Genomic DNA, 26,592 nt, shown 5'->3' with positions numbered 1-26,592 from the left:
AAGGCAAAAGAAACCCTGTGACCTGAGACTAAAAGACCTAAAACTGAGTAGTCAGATAACATTTACTCTCTATTCCATTTGCATGATATAAAATACAACAAAACATTTTGTTGGGTTTTCCCACCTAATAACTCACAGCCAGAAGTATTTATGAGTTCAGACCATTGTCCTTTGAGCCTAGTCCAGAGTTTCTTAAACTTTAGTGTACAGATAACTCATCTGGAAACCTTATAAAAAGGCAGATTCTGATTCAGTAGATCTGGAGTGAGGCCTGAGTTACTTCTTTTCTAACTTTTCCATGGTGATAGCAGTGGTGCTGATTCATGGACTGCATTTTGGTAGCAAGGCTCTGGCTGAGAGTGCTGATTAGGGAAAGCATCAACCCTATGCCTTAAGTTGGGCTGCCTGAATAACAGGCACTGAGGTTTGTGAGCAGGAGGCTTACTGGGGCAAACTCTTGGAACAGCAAGAGCAAACGAGTTTGGAAAGCAGGACAGATGGACAGATGGAAAGGCTGAGTTGTGATACAGTTGCCACATAGGCCTCAGCTCATCCTGTAAGACTTTCTAGGGTTGGGAGGCCCTTCAGTTGTCCTGAACTGAGGTAAGGGACAGGTCTATGTCCCCCGACGTGGACCAGACATGGCACAGACTGCCCCCCGGAGGAGGCATCACCTGGGGTGAGGCAGCTCCCTTCTGTGAGAGCAATTCTCCACCCTCAGAGGGACTTGGCTGTGAGCCGTCTGTAGCCAATACTCCGGTAAGCAAAAAAGAGCAAGCACCTCGGCCTTGGAGGGTGATGCAGGTGAAGCCTCGCTGTGCCATTGTTCTGGTGAGAACTCCAGTGACCTGAGAAAATCACTATATTATTTTCTGTTTTTCAAGCTAAATTTTAGACATCTCCCAAATGTTTTGGTTTTATTAATCAGTGAAATCATGTCTCTGCAATGTGCCAGGCCTTGAAGACAATGATTTCAATGCCAATCACTTTGGCTTTACAGAGAATATCTCTGGATCTGATTTGGAAAGCTACTCAAGTCACCTTCTCCCAAGCAGGGGTGCAAGAAGAAAATGTAGGGAAGAGCTTTGGGAGACACTTGATTAATTTCACAGAAAAGAGAGCTAAGTGGGATAGCTAAAGAAAAAGATGTGTGCTGCCTAGTGGCGCTAACTAGAAGCAAAGTCGAGGGAATTCCCTTGCCGTCTCGTGGTTAGGACTCTAGGGACCTGGGGTTCAATCCCTGATTGGGGAATTAAGATCCCCACCAACTGCGGGGCACAGGCAAAATTAAAAACAAATAGATAAAAATAAAGGCAAAGCCTAATGGTCTAGTCAAGGTACTCTATGGGGCATTCAGTAGTAGTGTTTTGCTACTTCTAGAGGTAGGTGTGGGAGTTTGCTGAAGTGACACAAAATGTCTAGGGCTGAGTAGCCATATAGAAAAAGATAAAGCGTGATCCATCCTTTATTCTCCAATGGATAAATTTCAAATGGATCAGAGATATAAATTTTTAAAAAATGAAGCCATACTGATATATTTTCAAAAAGAATAAATGAATTCTTTTATAAATTGGGAGTGGGAAAAACATTCCTACCTATCATTCAGAGTCTCATTAAGGGAAGAGGTTGATTATTTTAACTACAGTTTAAACAGACAACAGATAAGCAAAGCAAATAGTCCAATAAAGGTTAGTTCTTAAAAGTGCAACCCAGGACTTCCCCGGTGGCCTAGTGGTTAAAGATTCACCTGCTGATGCAAGGGACATGGGTTCGATCCCTGGTTGGGGAAGATCCCACATGTTGCAGAGCAATTAAGCTCCTGTACCCCAATTATGGGCATGCCCTAGAACCATTCTCTGTAACAAGAGAAGCCACCTCGATAAAGTTCTGGCTGAATAAACTATAGTACATTCATAATAACCAAAGAGAAGATGTATATCCAGCTCATTTAGAACAGAGTTTTTTTCTGTACATTTCCAGTGGGACACTAATAGGAAGGGAGAAAACACACATGCAAATTTAAACTTCACTCAGCAGTCTTATGTTAGCAATACTGCTATTCTTATTCTGTTAATATATATATTATACATATATATTTATGTATTACATATACATATATATTTATATGTGTGTGTATTTATAAATATGAATAAAGCAAGTAAATAATTGTGTCAATACATTAAGAACTAGTATTTTCATCTTAAGAGAAAGGACAAAACATAAAATCAAAGAGCTCAGCTTTAAAGAAAAAGCATTAAGATACAGTTAGAAAAATTAATATTCAAGAGATACAGTGGGGGAAAAAAAAGAGAGATACAGTGGGTCCTAAACCCCAAAACAAAGGGAAGTTTGGGTAAAGGAGGAGGCTAAAAACCATGTAAGTAATTTTTTGTAGTTATTTCTGAAGCAAGAAAAGAGGAGAAATACGTTTAGTACAGCCTCTGATGTACTGGTCCTGTTAAAATTGATGGCTTTTTCTGTGGTGCTTTTGTCTCCTGAATGCTAGTCCCAGTCCACCATCCCACCTTCACTTTTTATTAAGTTAATTTCTGCTGATTCTTCAGATCAGTTCGTTGTTACATCACTCCTCGGATCTTTCATTGTACCCTATCATAGAATATTCCCTTCCTTAGGGCATGTCTCCTAGTTAATAATTATGTCCCCGTCCATATAATTACTTGGTTGATAGTCTCCCCTGCTCCCTCCCTTGGAGGGCCAAAATCGTGTCTGGTTTCACTCATCCTGTATCAAACTGCTCGTGTATGCTCAGTTGCTTCAGTCCTGACTCTGTGACCCCATGGACTGCAGCCCGCCGGGCTCTTCTTTCCCTGGGATTCTCCAGGCGAGAATACTGCAGGGGGCTGCCATGTCTGTTTCCATTTCAGGGTATCCTCTTTAGATGGGAAAGGGTAGACTATCTAAGTACCTGAACTCCAAAAGGAACAAAATGCTTCTAAGAAAACTGTTCCCCATTTAAACCCTTTCAAGTCGGGCAAATGACGCATTTGGCCTCTGGCAATAAGCACACAAATGGATAAGGCAGATAAAGTTCTGTTTTTGTGTGTGTGGTTTTTTTGTTTTTTTTTTGTTGTTGTTGTTGTTTTTTGCTACTCTTGCCAAGTTTACGTGGGACGGAGGCATGGGTGGTAGTAAGCGTATGCTGTATTGTCTGTAGTATTTGAGTCCAAATCTCCAGCCCTAAGAATATTTAATCCCTGATGCGACGGCTGACGTCTGAGAATGGAGAAGCAGCCCGGGGACGAGGGCTGGGTCTGTGCAGTCTTGTCTGTCTACAAGATAAACCACGCTCTCTGCACCGTGAAGGCCGGGAACCAGTCTCCTTCGCGGTCTAAGTCCAGACCTCACCGAGTGAAGCTTTTGCAGCGGCCGCCTCCCCTAGACTTTCCTCCCGCACTCCACTCTCTCTTGACAGGTCTTCTTTGTTGTATTTTAACTACCTAAACGCAAAGATCTGGGCGTCATCATCAGTCCCCTAAGTATGGACCAGTTCCCCAAAGCCGAAGTTTCCACCAAACAGTCCGGCTTAGGGTTACTAAACTCAGCGTTGAAGAATCCCGACCAAAAGGTCTCCCTTACGGTGCCGTAGAACCGGTTTCTTCGTAAAAGGGCCTTCAGCCTCCGCTGAGACATTAAAAAAAGAGAGAGAGAATGAGGTGTCTACTACATTTCCCCAAATATATTATCTCCGGTTCAGGCCAGGTGTTTTAAAATACACAATAGACAGTATTTCGCTATAAATTATGGCTAAGAAGGAGCAAGTGGAACCCATTTTTCTTTCCGTGTTTCTTGGTTTTGCCCTCAGCACCCTTCGTGCCCCACCCGGTAACCCGGTAACGCCCTGGACAGGCAGCTCCTGGCCACCCTCCGGGGTCCTGATTTTGAAAAGAGGAGCGGACCAATCAGAGTGCGGAGCGCTGTTTGGCGCTGCCATTTGAGCCTGGGCTGAAAGCGAGGGTGGGCCGGCCGCGGCGCCTAGGGTGTCTGCAGAGGCGGTGGGGGCGGAGGAATGAGGAGGGTCGCTCGACTTCAGTAAGCGCACCGGGATGTGCTGGCCGGGGCAGCCGGCAGGCTGATGGGGGAGGGAAGGAGCAGCCTGTGAAACGGGGTGACGGCGGCCACCAGCCCGGGCGGGGACCGGGACTGGGAGAGGCCCCTGAGCAGCCGGCTGGTCCGGGGGCTGGGCTAGGGTGGGGGGCGTGGGGTCGCAGGGGTAGACGCTCAGCTGAGCCTGCGGGGGTAAGGAGGGCGAGAAGAAGGGTAGGCTTTACTGTTCGGAGAGAGACGGGACAAAGGGAGGTTTGGGAGAGAGTGGCTGGAAGTAGTGAGAAGCTGGTAACAGGCGTGCTGCAAGGATCTGAGAGAAAGAAGGGAAATCTATGTAAGTAGCTGAAACGATTAAGTGACAAGAAAGAAGGCCAGTGAAAGTGAAGGAAAGGTGAGGGGTGGCACAGGGCTAAGAGAAGGGTCGGTGAAAGTGTATAGAGGATCGAGGAAAAGCCGTGGAAGTGGCTGGGGTCCGGGGCCGGAAGGGTACCAGACGTGGCCGGAAGGCAGGGGAGCTGAGCGCAAAACTGAGAGTGTTTGGAAACTGGAAGACTTGGTGGCGAAAGAGGATCAGGACTCAGATCGCACCTCGGAGAGTGAGCGACATGTCCGGGATGTGGGATCAGAGGTTGGTGCGTTTGGCGGTTGTGCAGCAGCTTCGGGCTGCCTATGGAATTAAGGTCAAGGGTGGCCGGGCGCAGAGCGATCGCAGGAGACAGGAAACAGCAACCACGGAAATAGGGGTAAGTTCTGGGGAAAGAGGTTTAGATTTTAAAAGGGGGCGGGGGGCGCATTCCGTACCATCGCTAAATGTTAAATGTTCATGTTAAATGTTCTTTCTGTATGGATCCAAAAGAATATGTTTAAGTGTATCAACCGCAGCAACATTGACATTTTGAACTAGATAATTCTTTGAGGGGCCTAGGGGCTAGCAGTCGTGTACATCATAGGATCTTTAGCAGCGTTGGCTTCTACACACGAGAGGCCAATAGCGTGTCCCAGTTGTGACAATTAAAAATGTCTCCAGAAATTGCCAACTTAGTATTTTGAACAAGTCACACGTGGGGAGGGAGACACGCTTTCACCACTGTTGAGTAGTATTTGGAGAGGGACAAGGGATACCAGTACATTTTCTAAATGAATCAGTAAATGAGGAGATGTAATAGTATTAGGAATAGGCTTTAAATGAGTAAATTGAGAAACCACAGTGGAATAGTTCAGAAGCAGTTGATTTTTGGGTGGTTGAGGTAAGGGGATTTTGAATGAGATTTTAATATTTGTACAGAATCCTCAAGAATTTCATTGTGAAAAATAAGTTGCATATAAGGATTTTGTTTTATATTTATATATAAATATATACCTTATATATACACACACCTAATTACATGGTACTTTCTTTTAAGATCTCAAATAAAGTAGGTTTGTAAGTGTGTGAAAGAATTTGTGTGCATCTTTCTTTTTCTTACCTCTAAGGAAAGCTGACACTTTGCTTTTAGAGTCAGATAGACTTTGATTTGTGTTTGATTCCTGCTCTCCTCCTATTTGGGGTGTGATCTTGGGCTGCTTGTCCTAAGTCTAGGTTTCCTACTCTATAAAATTGGAATGGTATCTCTCCTTGAGTTGTTTGGGGGAGTTAAAAAATAAGATTTGTAGATAAGACTAGCACACAGTGCCTGTCGAATGCCGCTTATTTATTCATCCAGTTGTTATGATAATCAGAGGTCTACATTCTAATTAGTAGTCATGCTAGAAACCCTAATAAAGTAGAGAAATACAGAAGATCATTGTGTTATGAGATCTAACATGTTAGGTAATTATTTAAATACTAGATTTCTTTAGCTCTTTGGTATTTATTTTCTAATGAGAGTTTTGAGCTCTTTATGAAAAGTGCTAGGCATCTTTTTAAAGATGATATTGTAAATGGTGTTCTATTAAATTTTAAAAGCATGTTATTAGTTTTATGAGATTAAATTATAGCACTTATTTGTGAAGTCAATTATTGTGTGTAATGAACAAAAAAAAAACACCAACTCTGAATTCTAGGTATGTATGACATTTGTAAACTTCAGCTTCGGCATATGATTTATTTTTGCATTTTGTTTAATTGTGTAGTATCAAGAAAATTCTGATTTACCCAAATAAGGGATTGCCTATACTAACATAATTTTATTTTCCTTAAAGTTTTTTTTGGCTGCACCTTGTAGCATGTGGGAAATTAGTCCCTGATCGGGGCCTTTTCCAATGAGTCAACTCTTCCAAATTAGGTGGCCTAAGTATTGGAGCTTCAGCTTCAGCATCAGTCCTTCCAATGAATATTTAGGGTTGCTTTGCTTTATGATTGACTGGTTTGATCTCCTTGCAGTCCAAGGAACTCTCAGGGGTCCTCTGTAGCACCACAACTTGAAAGCATCAATTCTTTGGCACTCTGCCTTCTTTGTGAATCAACTCTCACATCCCTACATGAATACTGGAAAAACCATAGCTTGACTAGATGGACCTTTGCTGGCAAAGTGATATTGCTGCTTTTTAATACGTTGTCTGGGTTTGTCATAGCTTTCCTACCAAGGAGCAAGTGTCTTAATTTCATGGCTGCAATCATCATCTGCAGTGATTTTGTAGCCCAGGAAAATAAAATGTCATTTCTTCCCCTTTCCCCTTCCTATTTGCGATAAAGTGATGGGACCGGATGCCGTGATCTTTCGGTTTTTAAAAGTTGAGTTTCAGGCCAGCTTTTTCACTCTCCTCTTTTCACACCCATCAAGAGGCTCTTTAGTTCCTCTTCACTTTGTGCCATCAGAGTGGTTGTTGTTACTGTTTAGTTGCCCACCCCTCTTCATCGGCTCCCTTTTTCTTCTATTCCTTAAGTGTGGATCTTCCCCAGGGTTCAGATCTCTGTTCCTCTTTTCTGCTCTGCCCCTTTTGTTGTTGTTCCGTCGCTAAGTCATGTCCATCTCTTTTTGACTCCATGGACTGCAGCACTCCAGTCCTCCCTGTCCATCTGCATATCTGAGGTTGTTGATATTTCTCCCAGCAGTCTTGATTCCAGCTTGTGATTGATTCATCCAGCCTGGGATTTCGCATGATGTACTCTGCATAGAAGTTAAATAAGCAGATGACAACATACTGCCTTGTCATATTCGTTTCCCAATTTTGAACCAGTTTTTTTCCATGTTCGGTTCTAACAATTGCTTCTTGGCCTGATACAGGTTTCTCAGGAGACGGGTAAGGTGGTATGGTACTCCCAGCTCTTTAAGAATTTTCCATTTTGTTGTGATCCACACAGTCAAAGGCTTTAGCATAGTCAGTGAAGTGGAAGTAGATGTTTTTCTGGAACTCCGTTGCTCTTTTCTATATTCATCAATTAAATTAAACCAGATGCTTGAAAAAGGACTAGTAAGATTTTGTCAGATCATTAATGTGAATGGTTTTGCCATGTAATGCAGCTTGCAGGATCTTAGTTCCACCAGGGATGGAACCATGACTCAAAGCAGTGAGTCCTAACCACTGGACTGCCAGGAAATTCCCTGAATGATTTATTATTGTTTATAAAAGTTAAATGTTAAAATATGCTTTAAAAATGTTAAGTGCTTCAAGAGCATTCAGGGAGAGCAGATGTATCTACAATAAATTAACATATATGTGATTAGGTGTGCCCACTTAATCTAATTTTATATAAGCAGACATGTACAGGCTTGAATTAAAAATAAATTCAAGTTCAAGGTATTGCTACAGGCTTCTTAAATAGTGACTCATTTTTAAAAGTTTGAATATATGCCCAAAGATAGTGGTAGATTCTTTATTCAGAGGTACGCATACTCAATCAACATGTGGATATACTCTTGGGATCTTCAAATGAATTAAAGTTTGAATGTAATACATTCTATTGTGACTTAAAAATGGTTTTCAAAGTGTGAAATAAAATTTAAATTGTTCACAAAATCCTTTCCTTCGATATCCAGAGCAGTTTGCTTAGTACTCTCCAGTAATGTGGACAGGGTTCCCAAGTGGCGCAATGTAAGGACTCTGCCTGCCAATGCAGGAGACGCCAGAGATGTGGGGGTTCAGTCCCTGGGTCCGATCAGTCGATTTGGCCTTCTGTTCAAGTTAGTAAATGTTTATAAGGTGACCAATAGAAAGTTTAAGGTCAGTGTTTATATGTAGTTACTGAAGGAGCTTGTAGTATTTCCAGAAATGTTAGTATTTTGGGCCAAATTCTTTGTAAGAATTTCCTGGCTGAACACTAAATGGATTGATTTTCCATTGTGGGACTGGAAACAGGGAATTGGCTTCCTTGCTTAAGCGCAAAGTGACTGTTTTTGTACTCGCAGCACCTAGTATCTTTGTATACAGTGGTTACTTTTTAACAAATCTTGATGTAATTGTTTTCTATGTCTTGACTAATAGTTTATTTCTGCTATCTTGTTTTATTTTTTGAAATTTTTAATTTACCTAATATTTAAGAAAGCTTATATTGAGCCTAATATTTGTGTTAGAGTAACTGAATTTGTCATTCTAGGGTAAAATATTTGGAGTACCATTAAATGCATTGCCCCAGTCCGTTGTACCAGAATATGGACATATTCCAAGGTGAGCAAAGTTTGAAATGACGAGTAAATATTTGAATGTATGAAAATAAATAGTTAATTGATGCACACAATTAGTTGGAACTAGCAAATGATTTTATTTCTCAACATTTACTCAGATTAAAAGTTTTTTTAAATTTTGCATATTTTAACTTTTTAATTTGTATTCATTTTCATGATTGAATTTTAAGGTTCAGTAATGAATAAATGTTAGAAACAAGAATTTTTGGTTCTCTCTCAGTCTTTTCACTGCTGTTCTGATTATACTCAGTGATATACTAAACTATAAGTTCTGTTATAATTTTTATTATTTTTTGTTTTAGACATGTTGGATAAAAATATTTAAGCTTTTGGGGTATTTGTGAATGTAAATTATATAACCCTTGAACTTTTTTATGTCACTATTTGTAAATAACCTTTTGGACTAACTGCATCAGAAATTACTAGGGAAGTTTACGTCTTAAGAAAATAGTTTAAAAGTGCATAATATAAACAAACTACCTTAGCTCTTACTAATTCATTTCTCTTCTATCCAAAATAGGGTTCATTCTGGCTACTATTGTCCAATAACCTAAGTTTTTAGTTGATGCATTCTCCAAAAGCTTTTGAACACCTTTTTGCCTTAGGACAATTTTCCCTCACTCACACTGTAGATTCACAGTCTTCATGAGGTAACCACTTAGTATTTTGCCTTTTAGATGGCCTATGAAAGGCTTTTTTATGATGATATTTAACATTTAGAATTGCAGTCATAACCCTAGTGTGTGTGTGCATGCTAAGTCACTTCAGACGTGTCTGACTTGGTGATCCCGTGGACTGTAGCCCGCCAGGCTCCTCTGCCCATGGGATTATACCAGCAGGAGTACTGGAGTAGGTGGCCATACTCTCCTCTAGGGTATCTTCCCAACCAATGGCTCAAACCCACCTCTCTTATGTTTCCTGCATTGGCAGGCGGGATCCTTACCACTAGTGCTGCCTGTGAAGCCCCATGTCCCTAGTAATAATGACTAAATCTTTGTTGTAATTTGTTTGCCTGCTGTTTCCTCCCCCCCCCCCCCCCATTTATTTTTATTAGTTGGAAGCTAATTACTTTACAATATTGTAGTGGTTTTTGCCATACATTGACATGAATCAGCCATGGATTTACATGTGTTCCCCATCCCGATCCCGCCTCCCTCTCCATCCCATCCCTCTGGGTCTTCCCAACGCACCTGCCCTGAGCACTTGTCTCAGGCATCCAGCCTGGGCTGGTGATTTGTTTCACCCTTGATAGTATACTTGTTTCAATGCTATTCTCTCCGAACATCCCACCCTCACCTTCTCCCACAGAGTCCAAAAGTCTGTTTTGTATATCTGTCTCTTTTTCTGTTTTGCATATAGGGTTATCATTACCATCTTTTAAAATTCCATATATATTGCCTGCTTTTTTAAAAAGAAAACTTTTCTGTCAGTAACTCTGCAACATTCAGCCACTCTGCATCAGTAGAATGCCTTCATTTTCTTGCAGCTGACATCCATTCAAATTTGTGTTATCAGCTATTAACTAAGCATATAAAGCCAATATTGATTGTTAAAAATTATTCAGTAAAAAGAAATTGAGCACACACCTCTAAAAAACATGAGAAGGGTTGTAAGGACTGGGATCAATTTATCTGACTTTCTGAGATGTAATATTGATGAGGGGAAAAAAACCTTCCCTCGTTTTTGGGCAAATGTGCAGATGCTAGGTTTTTGAAGCTATGTGTGTTGTGCAAGATCACCTGTGGAAAGAGAATAGGTAAAGAAAAGAAGGCTTTGGAGCCCTGGGTGATCTTAGGATGGAGAAGTCTGGCAGAAAAAGAAGAAGAATAGAAGTTTGAGAAGGAGCAGTCAGGCAGACAGCAGGAAGTAAGTGTAGTGAAAAAGAGTATTTTCAAGATCATCAGGAGTGGTCAAGTATCAAGCAAGATAAAGACAGTGGCTTGACTCTGGATTTGGCAAGGCAGAGGCCACTAGTGACTTTGATGGAGTAATGGGGATGAGTTTGATTGCAGAGGATTTGTGCATCTTGCCACCTGAAAAGAGTTCTGTCTTTCAGTTTTCTTGTTGATGCTTGCACGTCTTTAGAAGAGCATGTTCATACAGAAGGGCTTTTTAGGAAATCAGGATCTGTTATTCGTCTAAAAGCACTAAAGGTAAGCATATTCTTGAACTATATTTGTACCCCTCTTTGATTTGGTTTTTAGGATCAAAATATTTAGAATTAGTACATGAATTATTGACAGAAATTGAGTTTGCAAATAGCTTTTTTCATGACAGAAGAAAAAGTGTGTATCGTTTATATAATCCTTTTTTTAAAAATTGAGGTATAATTGACAAATATATTTAAGGCGTACAACCTGATGTTTCGATATACATATATGTTGAGAAATGATTTTCACAATCAAGCTATTTATATAATGCTTTAAAAATTTTCAGAGTACTTTCAAACTCATGGTCCTTGTCCCTGTGTACTATAGGAAATGAAAGTTCATTTAAAATTTTGTTTTTACCCTTCTAAAAAGTAGTGATATATACTAAAACAAGAGTTGAAAGAAATTCATTAAAGAAAGCTCTTTAGAGTATAAGGAAGGATACTTTCTTTGCGTTAAACCCTCAAGCCCCAGAGTGCTCAAAATGATTATATTTATTTTAGAATAAACTCGATCATGGTGAAAGATGCCTGTCTTCTGCACCTCCTTGTGATACCGCGGGACTTCTGAAGCAGTTTTTTAGAGAATTACCAGAGCCCATTCTCCCAGTTGATTTGCATGAAGCACTTTTCAAAGCTCAACAATTAAAAACAGAGGAGAAGAATAAAGCTACATTGTTGCTCTCCTGTCTTATGGCTGACCACACAATTGATATATTAAGATACTTCTTTAAGTTTCTCAGGAAAGTTTCTCTTAGGTAAGTAGTAAATAAAAGTTTTTGGGAGATGACAGTTTAATTTCTCAACTAGCTAGATTTACCCTTATGATAATAGATTTCATTTGGAATAGAAATTTTTCTTAAAAATATTATATTTTTCCTTACTATAAGAAGTTTATCCTGTACAATGAAAAATATGTAATATTTCCTTGCTGTCTTGGGGTTGCCATTGTGAATGCGTTAATGGCTTATTAGTGTTATAGGATTCTGAGGCCATTAAATGGCTTCTAATGATTAATATGTTTTTAAAATATTTGTGGTTTGCTTTTCAATTTGTCCCTTCTCCTGGCTGTCATTGAGCCTGTTTGTTCTAGACATACTTACTGCCTTCAGTAACTTTGAATTTTCTGTATGTGAAAATCAAAGAAATGTGTTCAATTTGTGTGGGGAAGAAAAGTGTGGACTCTAGGGGTAGCAGTGTTTTCATGACATATATTTAAGCACACGGAGGCTGTGTATTTCTGTCTTATTTCAAGTCAGTCATGTAGATGGGTAGGTGAGGGGTAACTGTATCTTGGTTTGTGTTTAACTGGTAAAGTGAGAGGTCTTCAGAATGTGCTCGGTGTTATTTTAACTCTGTATTTTTATCTTTGACTGCATCTTATAAAACTTTTTTCATTTAAGGTCCAGTGAGAATAAGATGGATAGCAGCAATCTTGCTGTAATATTTGCACCAAATCTTCTTCAGACAAGTGAAGGACATGAAAAGATGTCTGCTAACACAGAAAAAAAGCTACGATTACAGGCTGCAGTAGTACAAACTTTTATTGATTATGCATCAGATATCGGTAAGATGTAGTTGCATTCTTAAGTAACAGAATTTGTTTAAATGAAGGAGATCCCAGCTTTTTCTAAGTGAGCCACCAAGACAACTGTTAGCAAGTGATTATGTACTATTTAAACATTTTGAGGGGTGGGTAGAGGAAAAATCTTGATTGTGAGCATTTTCGTTTAGGGCATGTTCCAGATTTTATCCTAGAAAAGATACCAGCGATGTTAGGTATTGATGGTCTCTGTGCTACTCCATCGCTAGAAGGCTTTGAAGAAGGTGATTACGAAACTCCTGGTGACTATAAGAGAAAACGAAGACAAAGTGTAGGAGGTAAGTGGTCATGGCAGTCCCATATGTGGAGGAACGGCAATTTGCTTTTGCCTGAAATGTGTTTCAACATAAAAAAACATAAGCTATTAACTATCCCATTGCTTTTTTGAATCTTTTGGCTTGTATGGCATTCCCACCTTCTGTTTCTCCTTGCCTTCCTTGTAGATTTTCCTTGTACCTTCTTTGTTCTGTAACAAAATACTTATGATCCATCCCATATCAAGGTATTTATGGAAAGAATATGAAAACACTAATTTGAGAATACATATGCACCCCTATGTTCATCACAATTATTTTCCATAACCAAGATAAGGAAATAACCTAAGTATCCATCAATGGATGAATAATAAAGATGTAGTATGTACATATATAATGAATACGACTATTCTTAATTTTTTTTTGAGGAATCTCTGTAATGTTTTCCATAGTGGCTGCACCAATTTACATTCCCACCAACAGTATATGGGGGTTCCCTTTTCTCCACATCCTCTCCAACACTTGTTCTTTCTTGCCTTTTTGATAACAATCATTTTAACAGTTGTAAGGTAGTGTCTCGTGGTTTTGATTTGCATTTCCCTAATAGTTAATAATTTTGGACATCTTTTCATGTGCCTAGTGGCCATGTGTGTGTCTTTAGAGAAATGTCCATTCAGTTCCTCTGCCTTTTTTTTGACTGGGTTGTTTGTTTTTTTTGGTGGTTGTTGTTGAATTATATCAGTTCTTCATATATTTTGGATATTAACCGCTTATCAGATATGTGATTTGCACATATCTTCTCCTATTTAGTAGATTGTCCTTTCATAAAACTGGTGTCACATAGGCTACTGCCTATGTTTTCCTCTAGGAGTTTTATGGTTTCAGATCTTACATTCAGACCTTTAATCCATTTTGATAAGATTTTTGTCTGTAATGTAAGACGGTGGTTTAATTTCCTTCTTTTGCATGTGACTGTCTGGTTTTCCCAACACCATTTTTGAGAAGACTGTTCTCTCTCCATTTTATATTCCTTTGTCATAAGTTAATTTTCCATATATGTATGTATGGGTTTATTTCTGGACTGTTTCTGGCTTCTCTGCTGGCTCAATGGTAAAGTATCTGCCTGCTAATGTAGGAGGTGTGGGTTTGAACCCTGGATCAGGAAGATTCGCCAGAGAAGGAAATGGCAACCCACTCCAGTATTCTAGCCTGGGAAATACCATGGACAGAGGAGCCTGGTGGGCTCCAGTCCATGGGGCTGCAAAGAGTCGGACACGGCATAGCAACTGAGCACATACATACACCTCCATTTTCCCATGTTCTTTTGGCTGCCATTTCTTTGGAGTATCACCTTCCATCCCTTCACTTTGAGCCTGTATCTATCTTTAGAGCTGGGGTAAGTCTCCTGGAGGCAGTGTATAGTTGGGTTTTGTTTTTTAATCCATCCAGGCACTCTGTATCTTGATCAGTGAATTCAATCCATGTACATTGTGACTCAGACCTTAAAGAATCTGCCTGCAGTGCAGAAGACCTGGGTTTGGTCCCTGGGTTCTGAAGATCCCTTGGAGGAGGAAATAGCTACCCATCCCAGTAGTCTTGGACTTCCCTGGTGACCCAGATGGTAAAGAATCTGCCTGCAGTGCAGGAGACCTGGGTTTGATCCCTGGGTCAGGAAGATCCCCTGGAGAAGGGCATGGCAACCCACTCCAGTGTTCTGGCCTGGAGAATCCCATGGACAGAGGAGCCTGGCGGGCTACATACATTCATGGGGTAGCAAAGCCAGACTTGACTGAGTGACTGGCACTTTCACTTTCACATTTAGGATGATTATTAACAGGTGAAAACTTAGTACTGCCTAAACTAAAACTGTTTTCTGGTTGTTCTATTTGTCCATTGTTTCTTTTTCTTTGTGTTTCTGTCTTCCATTTTGTTCTGTGGTGTTTTTCTGTTTTCCCTTTCATGCTTTGTGTCTCTGCTCTAGATTTATATTTTGTGGCTACTGTGAAGTCGGTACCAATTGTCTTGTAGGTGAAATAATCCTTTTTCTGCTAGTAGCATCTTACTACTTTCACTTGCTTATGTGAGTGTCATCCTTTTCCGCTTCTTCTTTGTGTTTTTGCTGTCTCAAATTATGTCTTTATGTTGTGTGTTCACTACCAAATTGAAGTAGCTACCATTTTACTGCTTTTTTCCCTTTAACCTTTAATATAGAATTGTTTGACAACTTATTCTGATACAGAGTTGCAATTTTCTGATTCTGTTTATCCTCTTACTCGAAGCTTTGTTTACTTTTGCCTTTTGTTTCTGGTAGAAGAGTTCCTTTCAGCATTTTTGTAAGGCAGGTGTAGCACTGATGAACTCCCTCAGACTCTCTTTGTCTGGGGAGCTATTTCTCCTGCTAACCTGAATAATATAGCTGGCAGTTTTTATCTTTCAGTATTTTGAGTATGTCGTGTCATTCCAGTCTGTCCTGGCTTGTCCTTAGTCATCAAAATTAGAATTCTGCGTCCTTATCTGCTCTTTTCTCATTCCCATATGCTACTGTCTACCAAGTCTTATTACTCTGATCTCATAAATACCTTTATTACTGCCTTTGTATCCACAGGACGTACCTCAGTTCAGAGCCTCATCTCTTGCCTGGCTAATTCCCATTCTTCCTTCAGGTCTCACCTGAAATACCACTTCCTCAAGGATACCTCCACGATTTAAATCTGTTGTTAATATTTGTACTTCACGCTGTTTACCATTTTTCGATAGGTGTTTATTTGCTTATTATATTTAATGTTTGCTTCCTCCAATAGAAAGTTTCATAAAGGTCACTGTTTCATATTTTGGCTACTGTTGTATCTTCATTGTGTCTGACACATAATAGGTACAAAATATATATTTGTTGAAAGACTGAATAAAATACTTTGAAGAACCTTTAGCTAGTTTGCCTGTCTCCAAGGAAGCCTACACACACACACCCCCACACATACATACACCCTACCCCCAACTAATCTATCATACTGCTGTCAAAGTGCAAAAATGATGGTTTTGTTCCTTTTTCCCTTTGGAGAAGTTCAGATTCTTCAAAATTATATATAGCCTTGTTTTCCTTACACACAAGACTTACCTCTTAACCATATCCACAGTTCACTAGTTGCTCTAGCTGTATCAAACGCTTCTAGTATAAATAAATTCTGTTTTTTCTTACATGCCTTTGCATATGCTAGTCACCTAGCCTGAATTCTACCTTCTACCTAATCAACACCTACAAGGTTTTATTTCCCTTTCCAAGCTTTCTCTCTTGGTGCCATTTCTTCCCTTCCTCAAAACATGATACCCTCTTCTGTACTCTTTTATACATTGTATGCATTTTATACATTTTAGTTACGTGTTTTACAATTCATTCTGTATTTAATGTTTTCCTGTTTATTTATGAATTATTGATGAAAGATAGGTAAATGTTGTTATAATTGATTATATGATTATATATGCCTTGCATTTCAGATTTTGTTAGTGGAGCATTAAATAAATTTAAATCTAACAGGACACCTTCTATTACACCTCAACAGGAAAGAATTGGTAGGTATTATATATTTTTATTTACTTGGACATTTATATGTGTACATTATGGGCTTCCCTGTTGGCTCAGATGGTAAAGAATCTGCCTGTACTGCAGGAGACCCAGGTTCTATCCCTGGGTCTGGTAAACCCCCTATAGAAGGGAATGGCACCCAACTCCAGTATTCTCACCTGGAAAATCCCATGGACAAAGGAGCCTGGTGGGCCACAGTCCATGGGGTCACAAAGAGTCAAACATGACTGAACAACTGACAGTTTCACACTTTCATGTATATTATACAGAAATTAATTGTGATAATTACCTGATTTATTTTATTTAACCAATTCCAAGTGTAATTTTTAGTGGAGATTTGTACTATAATACTGTATTATGACATTGGATATATATGTGATTACATGTATAATTACAGTGGATATGTTGAACCTAAATATTATAGGTAAGAATATTTTAGTCTGTGTTTTTTGTTTTTTGTTTTTTAATTTTCTTTTTTTCTCTTTTGAACTTTTAATTTTGTTTTGGGGTACAGCCAGTTAACAGTGTTGTGATAGTTTCAGGTGAATAGCTAAGGAACCCAGTCATACGTATACAATATTTTAGTCTGTTTTATATCTGTGATCTTCTAAGTCATGTTCTTCCATTTGCAAGTTGGATGCTACTGAGCATGTGAGACTGAAAAACTCAATCTCATTTTTATTTTAGAACCAGAAAATTATTAGTGTTCGTTCCAGTGTTTTATTTTGATTTGCTTGTGGCTAAAATTATTTAACATGGTAATAGAAAATTTGATTGTTTCATTTTCCAGATTGAAGACATTAATTGGTTAATAGTTGTTATGAAAAGCAAAAATATTTAGATTAGTTTTTGTTTCAGCTGTTACTAAGAATCTTGCCTGTTTACAACTTGACTTTTTATTTTAAGTAATTGCATACTGTTAATTTAGTTGTTAATGTATTTTTGATAATGCTAAGGTAAACATCCCTCCACTTTTGGTTAGTTTTAAGTAATAGCTTTATAAGAAGAAATTAGATGAAGTGTTTGTATTTTATCAATTCTGGGAGAAAAAACAAATTGTTTTTTTTCAGCCCAGCTATCCATTTCACCAACAATTCTTACACCAAATGCTAAGCGTAAACTGCCGGTAGATTCTCATGGTTTCTCAAGTAAGAAGAGGAAGTCCATCAAGCACAATTTTAACTTTGAGTTGTTGCCAAGTAATCTCTTTAATAGCAGTTCTACACCAGTATCAGGTAACAAATAGAATTTGTATAACTGGATTATAAATATTAACATGGGTGCTTATTCTGGGCAAAGTGCTATTTCATAATAATTCCTTTAGGAGGCAGATTTTATTCTCTGTTTTATCAAATCTCTAGATTGTGTAAAGTCCCCTAACTTTTAAAATAGACAGTGTGGTTCAGTATAATTAATGTGTGTGTGTGTTTTACTGCCTTGCCTGTTGAAAGCTATAGGTCACTGTGAATAGGAATAGTACTGGCGCTCAGGTTTTACCTGATTGAATATCCTGAATTCTACTTTAGTTACTTCTGAATCTATGGCTGTGACTAGATTGCTGCCTTCTGTTGAATTGAGGTCACCAGCATTTGAGTGTCTCTGAAATCAGAGTGGGGGTACCATTAATGTAATCATTGTGGGTTAGTTGGGGACGGGTAGTATTTTTAGTTTTATACTCAAGTAGCTTTTTTAAAAAGCCCTAAGAGCTTTAACACCATTCCTTATGGCATGATTTCCATGTCCCTTTACCAGCTCCATCATTTTATTCTGAATGAACTGCAAGCTCCTAATGTGGCCAGCCAGAGCCTCCAGAGAAAAATAAAATCGCACTAATTTGAACACCAGGTTTTTGCTAGTGTGATCTTGGATTGGCTTGGCTCCTTTATCATGTATGTGTAGAATACAAGTTGGCTCATATTAAACTATGATCAACCCAAAATGAAATGAAGCTCTAAGCCCAGAGTCTTCCATCTCACATTTGTCTCACATTTAGTCAAAATGTGAGTGGTCTCAGATTCCTTTAGATTTTCTTTGTTTTCAGACAATGTTAAGAGTTCTACTTTAATTTGCTAGCTGGATTATGAGGTCTTCTTCCCAAAAGTCTCTGTTTTGTTTGTTATCCAAAAGCTTTACATCGCACTTGTCTGTTTTATTTTAAAAGGTGAGCAGACTGGCAGCTTGTTCTCTGTAGTCCTTCGGGTTCTGTGGCTCATTAGAGTGTAATGATAAGAACTCTGAAGCTACGTCTGCAGTTCTTCCGAGACATAAACCTTACCTCAGTATATTTTTAATGTTCAGAGAGTTTTCCACTTTGGAGGACTATTTCCAAATGACAGATGTGCATCGGAGTTCTTCTTGCCTTTGTTTATTAGTAATACAATATCTTCCCCAGGAAACAAACCTCCTTCTCTCCAAGCTCCTGACCCTAGAATAAAGCTTCCTGAGTCATATTTGATATATCATATTGCCTCCAACCTTTTTTTTTTTTTTAAGGCAAATGCACCCAAAAAGTCACGGTAATGGATAATTCTGGGGATCTGTGTAAATTCTTCATTAATACCAGTGAGAAGTTTAGAGGGTTCATGTTCACTGAGTGTATCCTGGGCAATATTCAAATACAAGTCAAATCTATATGGAGCCTTTGCACATAACTCATAATACTTTTCCCCTAATTTTTTTCATTATAGTTGGTTTCATGATATAGTGTTAAATAACTTTATCAAAATGAGCTTTTGTAACCTCCAGTTGTTAGCATGGAACATGGCAGTAACCATGTGGTTAGATGTGTATTATGGGTCAGTTTTTGTCAAAAATATTGGACAAATTGGACAAAAAAAATTGGACAAAAATACTGGACAAATTACACTCTGGAGTCAGATAGACAGCAGGTTGGCTAGCAGATGCATACTGCATACTCAGACACTAAATTGCTTTTCAGTAGTTCATTTTTGATAATGGCATTAATTAATCTTATGCACCAGGTTCTGTGCTAGACATCTTATATACATTATAGCAATACTTATATTCACCATAAAAATCCAAATTTAGAGCCTAAAGGCATTTAGTAAGTGGTGGACAAACTCAGTCTGTCTCAAAAACTTATTTCTCTAAACTGCAGCAGTGCCCACCTCTCCGTTATAAGTATTGAGTTTAAAGTAAAACTCTAATATAAAAATAATGTTTAATCTGACCTTTAATTGGCAACTAAAAAGAAATTGATGCTTTTTTTTTTCTTTTTTAGTTAACTTGGGTTATTTGACCCTTGAGGATTCTAACCAGAGATTATGTGATTTTGTTATTGTTTAGGGATGGAAATTAAGACTTTAAATATAATTGCTGTTAATATTTTATACTTTGAAAAGAAAATAAGTATGTGTGGTCTATCACATGTGGTTGTTTTATAGTTCACTGTGATACAAGCCCGGAAGGGTCGTCTCAGAGTTCATTCTCTCCTGTCGCCATCAGTGGAAACCACTTGATCAATACAAATGTGCTAAGGCGAAGTAAAAGGCTTGCAAGCAAAAAAGTTTGCAGGTAACTTATCCAGGTTGGGTAAAAATTTGATATATATACTTAAAAAATATTTCCTCTTTCTGTTGAGAATCATATTTGAATAATAATTTTTTTAAATCCCCTTTGCCTTTATATTCTTATTAATCTAGGGCCTATCCTTTCGAGAAAGATTCCTAATTTGAGTCCATTTTGCCTGTTTAAAATCCTATTTTATGTTGATGTGGGTAATTTTTTAATTTCCTGTTAATATAAAAAGCTAGTCTAATGATTCTGGTTTATAAGTGACTCAACTCTTATGATCAACAGGAAAGATCATTTTTTATGCAGATACAATGTGTTCATGTATGGTATCTTAAACCTAAAAAATTATTACTCTATTCAGTTATTAACAGTGTGATTTGCTCTGGGCTTTCAAACTGTATTTTGTAGGATTTCCTCTGGTTCTTATGCTGTAAACTGATGTTTTTAATTTCACTCTTTCTAGGGTGGAATCAGGAAAAGCAGGCTGCTTCTCTCCTAAAATCAGCCGTAAAGAAAAGGTTCGAAGATCTCTTCGTTTGAAATTTAATCTAGGGAAAAATAACAAAGATGGAGTAAGTGTCTTTCACCATTTCGCTGCTATTTATATTAGTGTAAAGCTGAAGACTTGATGCTAAAAGGCCCTCTCAACCCTCTCTTCCATCTACTGCCCTGTTCTCAACTCTTCTTTATACCAAGCATTTACACTTGAGTAGCTATCTCCAGTTCCTCCTTTTCTATCCACCTGAAATCAATTCCAGTGACATGTTCATCCCCACTCTCACTGAAATGTATCTCACAAGATTACTCATGAATTCAGCACTGCTCAAACAGGTGGACAAATATGAGTCCTTATTGGACTCAATCCATCAGCAACATGTAACCCAGCTAATGACTTGCTCTTCTTTGGCATATTTTCTTTCCTTGCTTCAAGGATATTTTAGTCTTTTGATTTTCTTCCTTCTTTGCCAGTTAATTTTATAATTCCTTTATATTGGAGAACCCAAAGTTTTGCCCTTGGATTTCTTTTTTCACTCCACTCACTCACGGTGATCATCAGCTCTAACTAAATATCATGTATTTACTTAGGACTTCAAATTTGTATCTCTAGCCCAAATTGCGCTCCTGGACAACCTGACTGCTTAACATTTACCTATCTGACCTCCCAAGTTGGGAGGCACTGACATCTTAATAGAGCTCCCGAGATGCGTTTCTTCACTGCTGTTACTTCTCCACTCCCCCCTCTCTCCCCAACCCATGCTTCTACCTATAGTCTTCACCATCTCAGTTATAGCAACTTATTCTTACAAGCACTTAGGCCGAAAGCCATGCAGACATTCTGGACCCCTCACTTTGTCTCACATGTTCCATCTAGACCATTAGGGAATCCTGTCTAACTTCTGCTTCCACAGTCTATCCAGACTGACCACTTTTCACAGCACTTTATTTCTAACCTTTTGAGTTAATGTCATTTAAAACTTGGATTACTACAAAAAGTTCCTACTACCTGCTTCTACTTTGCTGCAGCACTAGAGCCAAAATTATCCCCTAAAGAGCAGAGTTAAGTCATGTCACCCCTCTTTTCAGAACCCTCCAGTGGCTCCCCGCTTCACTGTCAGAAAAAAAAAAAAGGTCAAAGTTCTTGCACTGATTTGCAGTGCTCCACGAGGTCTGTTCCTGGCCTCCCTCTTGGGACTCTCCTCTACCACCCTCCCCTGCTCATCTGACTTCATTCACTTTTGCTTCTTTGTGATTTCTTGAATGTGCCAGACCTTGCTTCAGCGTTAGAGGTTGCAGTGGCATTTTCCTCTCCTTGGAATGTTCATTCCCCTTATACCTTCATGACTCTCACTCTGTTTTCTTTACTCACAAATCATCTTCAGATCAATGTGTTTAAAATTGTGCCTCCCCCCGGCTACAAAAAAATTATACTCCCACCCTTCACCACTCCATATCCTTTTTACCCTGTTTGACTTTTCCTTCTAGCACTTTTCATTTTGTGTATTGTATATTATACATTATAATTTCTTGTCTGCCTTACTCTGGTCTAAATCTCCCCATCAGAAATGTAAATTCCATGAGGGTAAGATTTTGGTCTGTTTTTGTTTTCTTTCACTCTGGTGAACAGTCCTGGGCACAGAATCACCACAAAAAAAATTTTTTTTAATTAATGTATGAGGCTGTTTTTATTTTAGATCATAATAGCCAGTCAAATGCTTATAATTTCCATCAGCATGCATGCAAATATATTGTTTGCTATAAAATTATTCCTAAATTATATATATCTACCTTTTAAAATTAGCTATAGATGATTTTGATAACTACAAAACAATAGCTTGTCTCAATATTTTGAATTAATAAGGTTTATTTCTTAACCAAAACTTTTTCAATTTTTTCTGTACAGAATGAGTGTTCTGGTGTCAAAAGATCTGAAAATGTTGGTCGACGACTTGCAAATCAACAAAGTTTAAAAACTAGGATTGAATCTGTAAAAACAGGTCTGCTTTTTAGCCCAGATACTGATGAAAGATTAACAAAGAAAGGTATGTTTACATGATATTGGTAGAGTTTTACCCCAAAAACCTACTTTTAATTTTTTTTTTTTAGTTTTATTTCCATTTTACTGAGATAATTGACATATAACCTTTAGTTGCTTTTTTAATGATAAAATGTATTAAGTACTTTACTGTTCTACAAATTGAAAATTCATGTTTGAATAGTGAAAATATTTGAATTGGGGTGTATTTTTATATGAACAATTGGATCTTTATGATGTAAATACAAAAATGCTTACTATTTATACATTAAAAAGTTACTTTTTGTATTGACTTGTCATTTTTTTATCCACACTTTAAACTTTTTATTTTGTATTGGAGTATAGTCAGTTAACAATGTTGTGGCAGTTTCAGGTGAGCTGCAAAGGGACTCAGCTCATATATATGTATAAGCTATACATATATATCATAAACACTTATTTTTAATACAAATCTAAAATTGGAATTAAATGCTTAGTATTTAATTTATCATGTATTTGAATAACATTTCAAAAGTAAGTTAAATATAAGTTTTAAAACACTGAAATGCTTTATTTTAGGTTCGAAAAAGATCAGTAAGTCAGAGGAAAACTTACTAACTCCAGAGCGACTAATTGGAACAAATTACCGGATGTCTTGGATAGGACCTAGTAATTCAGATTTTCAAGAAGCAGATGGAAATGAAGCTTCTCCAATAGATGGAACTCTTGAGGTGGAGAACTCTTCTTTGGAGCCTGATATGATGGTTGAAAAGTCCCCTGTTAGCTCATACGAGCTTACCCCTCTTAATATACACAGTACACACAATAACAACATAACTGGCGGCTCTCTTAGTGGTGATGAAAATAACCTGACCACAGAGACTGTGGTGAAAATTCAGAAAGCATTTTCTGAATCTGGAAGTAATCTTCATGCATTGATAAATCACAAGCAGTCACCGTTAACTAATGTGGAGAAAGTAAAATTCAATGAAACATCTTCTACCAAAGGTAGCCCAGAGAAAAATCTCTTGAAAACTAATTTGACTGTGATAGAATCAAATGGACACCGTACCAGTAATGATGAAAATCGCTTTTCAGAAAGTGACTTCTCACTACATCAGCCTCAAAAATTGGATAGAGAAGGCACTATAAAATGTTACTCAACTCAGATGAAGATACAACTGGAAAACAACATTCATTTGAGTATACCAAAAGATTATTTAAGCAAGCAGGAGTTGCCCAGTGATGAACATGTAAGGAAAAAAGAGTCCCCAGGGGATACCCTCAATACTAAATTAAAGGATAATGAAAATCTGATTGAAGAGAACTTACTGAAACACACAGCTTCTAGGGAGGTTGTGGCTTGCACCTCTTCCTCGGAACAGAGCGCGTGCAGTAGCGCAAACCTGCCAAAACCTAGTCCTGTGGGAATCATTAAACAGCGGTCACTGGTGGAAACACGTGATGAAACGGTTTCTGAATGTTTACAAATGACAGAGCATGGAAGGGTTTCAGACCACATACAGTGGTTTAACAAACTTTCCTTAAATGAACCAAATAGGACAAAAGTTAAGTCACCTCTTAAGTTTCAGCGTACGCCTGTCCGTCAGTCAGTGAGAAGAATCAATTCTTTGTTAGAGTATGGTGGACCTCCTCCAAGGCATAAATTAGCAAGTCCTGGTGATACTGCTTCTCCTCTGGTTAAATCAGTGAGCTGTGAGAGTGCTCTTCCCTCTTGTATAGAAAGTATGACTATGACAAAAGATTCCTCCCTTCCATGTACCAGATCAGGTCCTAAAGAACAGAAGTCTACATCTTGCAAGCAGTCAAATATTGATATGATTTCAAAATCAAGCATGGAGGTAACGTCTACATCTTTCTTACAAATGAAGAGGCATCCAAACTCTGTGAATGCGTCTCTTGGGTCCACCAGAGTTTGTAAACAAGAAGTGATATCTAACAATCAAATTAAGGTTCCCTTGGATGATCTAACAAACCATGATATAGTAAAATCTATTGTAAGTAATGATAAGGTCATTCCCCCTAGCGTAAGCAGCAGGGTCCTTAGAAAACCATCAGAAAAAGAGAGGATCTGGTATAAAGGTTCTCCAAAAAATCCTATTGGAAAAGTTCAACTACTACCAACAAGTAAACCTGTAGACTTGTAATTGGTAAATGTTGTTCTTGTCATTAATGTATATAAAATTATCAATTGGTGATATGACTTGCAAGGTAATATGATGTGTTTGTAGCTCAGGATGATTGTTATGTGATGATTTTAATTACATTGCACAAGCAACTTGAATTCTTGTTTTTCTTAATTATGGCAATATTTAAGCTATCTTTAATTTTATTGTGATCTCTTAAAAGCAGAGGTTACACTTTACTTTTTTAAAGAAATTGTTGACTGGGTTTATAAGAAGTTAATTTTTGAGAATTGGATGGATTTTATTTTTTAATGTGTGATAGAATGGAATGAGTTGTGCTGATTTCTTGTTACTCCTAAGTCAGATGAAGTTTCTCCAAGAAATCTCAACACACAGAGGGAGAGATAAGCCCTGCAGATCTTATTTCTAAAATTCCATTAATGTTCAGTGTCTTTAAAAATCCCTAGAAATTAATTTGCTTCAATAGCATTTTAATCCTTTGTTCCTTTTGGATGTAATTAGGTTTATATTTTCTATAGATGTGACGGTGTGTTCCCTTAACTAAGAATAATGGCTGGTGCAGAATGACGATGACTCAAGTGTGCTCACATAGTATGAGGCTGCAGAAATAACAGATGACTTTTAAGCCATACTATATTTTTAAAGTTAATTTGCACAAATACATTTGTATCTGTTTTGTCCAATATAGAATTTAAAATTTTTTAAGAAGGAGTAATTAAGCTTGGAAGATTTTAATCAAAGTGATTGCTTGTATGCAGATGCTTGGTTTTAGACTTTGAAGTAATTGATGCGCCTCTGTACATTTACCTTGGATTCTTTCAAGAACCTGTGATGGTTTTGTCATGTGTGTAAATGTTATTTATTTAGTATAGACATTAAAGATAACTTTCTGGAAAATGACTTGCCTGCGACTCTAATGAATTTCAAAGTACCTTTTAGAATTTGATCCAAATTGTCAAGCTAATCTATCTAAATTGATATTTAAATTATTAGAAATAGCAAAGTTTTAAGGACAGAATACTATCACCAGTAGAGTGTATTTAAGTTTTAGAAGAAGGAATATGCATGCAGAATCAATCACTAAAGGTAGTTTTGCAGGTCAGGTGTTAGAATGCCACATTCAAAGGTGAGGGCGGAACAGAACCACACTGCACACCACTCAGAACAACCAGGCAGTATGAATGTGTGGGAGGAATTTAAAGTCATCAGAGGTTTGCTTTACCAAGTCCTCCTAGATAGCAGTACATCTTATTCAAAAGCTATTTCCTATTTCTATAATCACTACCTAGGAATTGACCCTATCTCAGAATTAGGAAGTATTACTTATTATATAAAGACTAAAATCTATAGATAGAAACATCATGTTTATCTGACATAAAAGCAGGTTTTTAATACAGGTATGCATTTCTGTTGATGGTATTTCTAATAGTAAGTGGATATAGAAAATATTCTTAAATTCTGAGATGTTTGTTGTTGTAAGCAGTTCTTTTTAACTTTATTTTTTAAAATGCATTAATGTCCTTTGATTTCCATGGGAGTAGGTGAAATGTTGAATTGAAAGCCTAATTCAGTAAGAAGACAAGAAATTAACTGTACAAATCACCTGAATCAGTGGATTTTCTGAGAGACTAATCATTAATAATAAAAGATATTTATTAAATAAGAAACTACCCATGTCACTCCATTTTTTGTTAGCTGAAAGCTGCAGTACAGAGTAAAGGATTATGAAGGTGCAAAGCTTGGAGATGTGGTAACTGGAGAGTTGGGAAAGTTGAGTTTTAGCCTTGATTTAGTATTCATGTTTTCATTTTTTCTTATACAATATAATGTTTTTAATCTCATGGGGATATTTAATCAAATGATATACAAACATACTTAAAAGTCTGGGCATGTGTGGTAACTCCAAAAACTATTTTCATTTTATTCTTACAAGTAAATAAAACTCTAATATTAATTTGGTTATTATGGGCAACAGACAATACAGTTATACACAGAAGTTAATAGACAGCTTGGCAACATTCTAAAACCACTAAAAATTTTTGATACAAGCTTTTGAAAATCATCAAGCCCAGAACATACAAGGTTTTGTTTTTAGAATATAAAATTTCACATGAAGCATGAAC

General features: G+C 37.7%; 1 protein-coding gene across 1 annotated transcript; it reads left to right on the top strand.

Moving 5' to 3' along the window:
• The first annotated feature begins 4,211 nt into the window (after window positions 1-4,211).
• ARHGAP11A (Rho GTPase activating protein 11A) lies at window positions 4,212-26,136 on the top strand. Its single transcript, XM_020906267.2, has 12 exons — window positions 4,212-4,808; window positions 8,582-8,652; window positions 10,726-10,822; window positions 11,323-11,576; window positions 12,222-12,385; window positions 12,553-12,699; window positions 16,168-16,242; window positions 17,326-17,490; window positions 19,660-19,789; window positions 20,253-20,361; window positions 22,191-22,329; window positions 22,881-26,136. Exons 1-12 carry the CDS (start codon window positions 4,671-4,673, stop codon window positions 24,467-24,469), a joined length of 3,078 nt encoding a protein of 1,025 aa, XP_020761926.2. The 5' UTR covers window positions 4,212-4,670; the 3' UTR covers window positions 24,470-26,136.
• The last annotated feature ends 456 nt before the right edge of the window (window positions 26,137-26,592 follow it).

The sequence above is a fragment of the Odocoileus virginianus genome, chromosome 6 (assembly GCF_023699985.2).
Source record: "Odocoileus virginianus isolate 20LAN1187 ecotype Illinois chromosome 6, Ovbor_1.2, whole genome shotgun sequence".
Classification (NCBI taxonomy): domain Eukaryota; kingdom Metazoa; phylum Chordata; class Mammalia; order Artiodactyla; family Cervidae; genus Odocoileus; species Odocoileus virginianus.
Note: the sequence above shows the minus strand (reverse complement) of the source record. Positions and strands in the feature narration are given on the sequence as shown.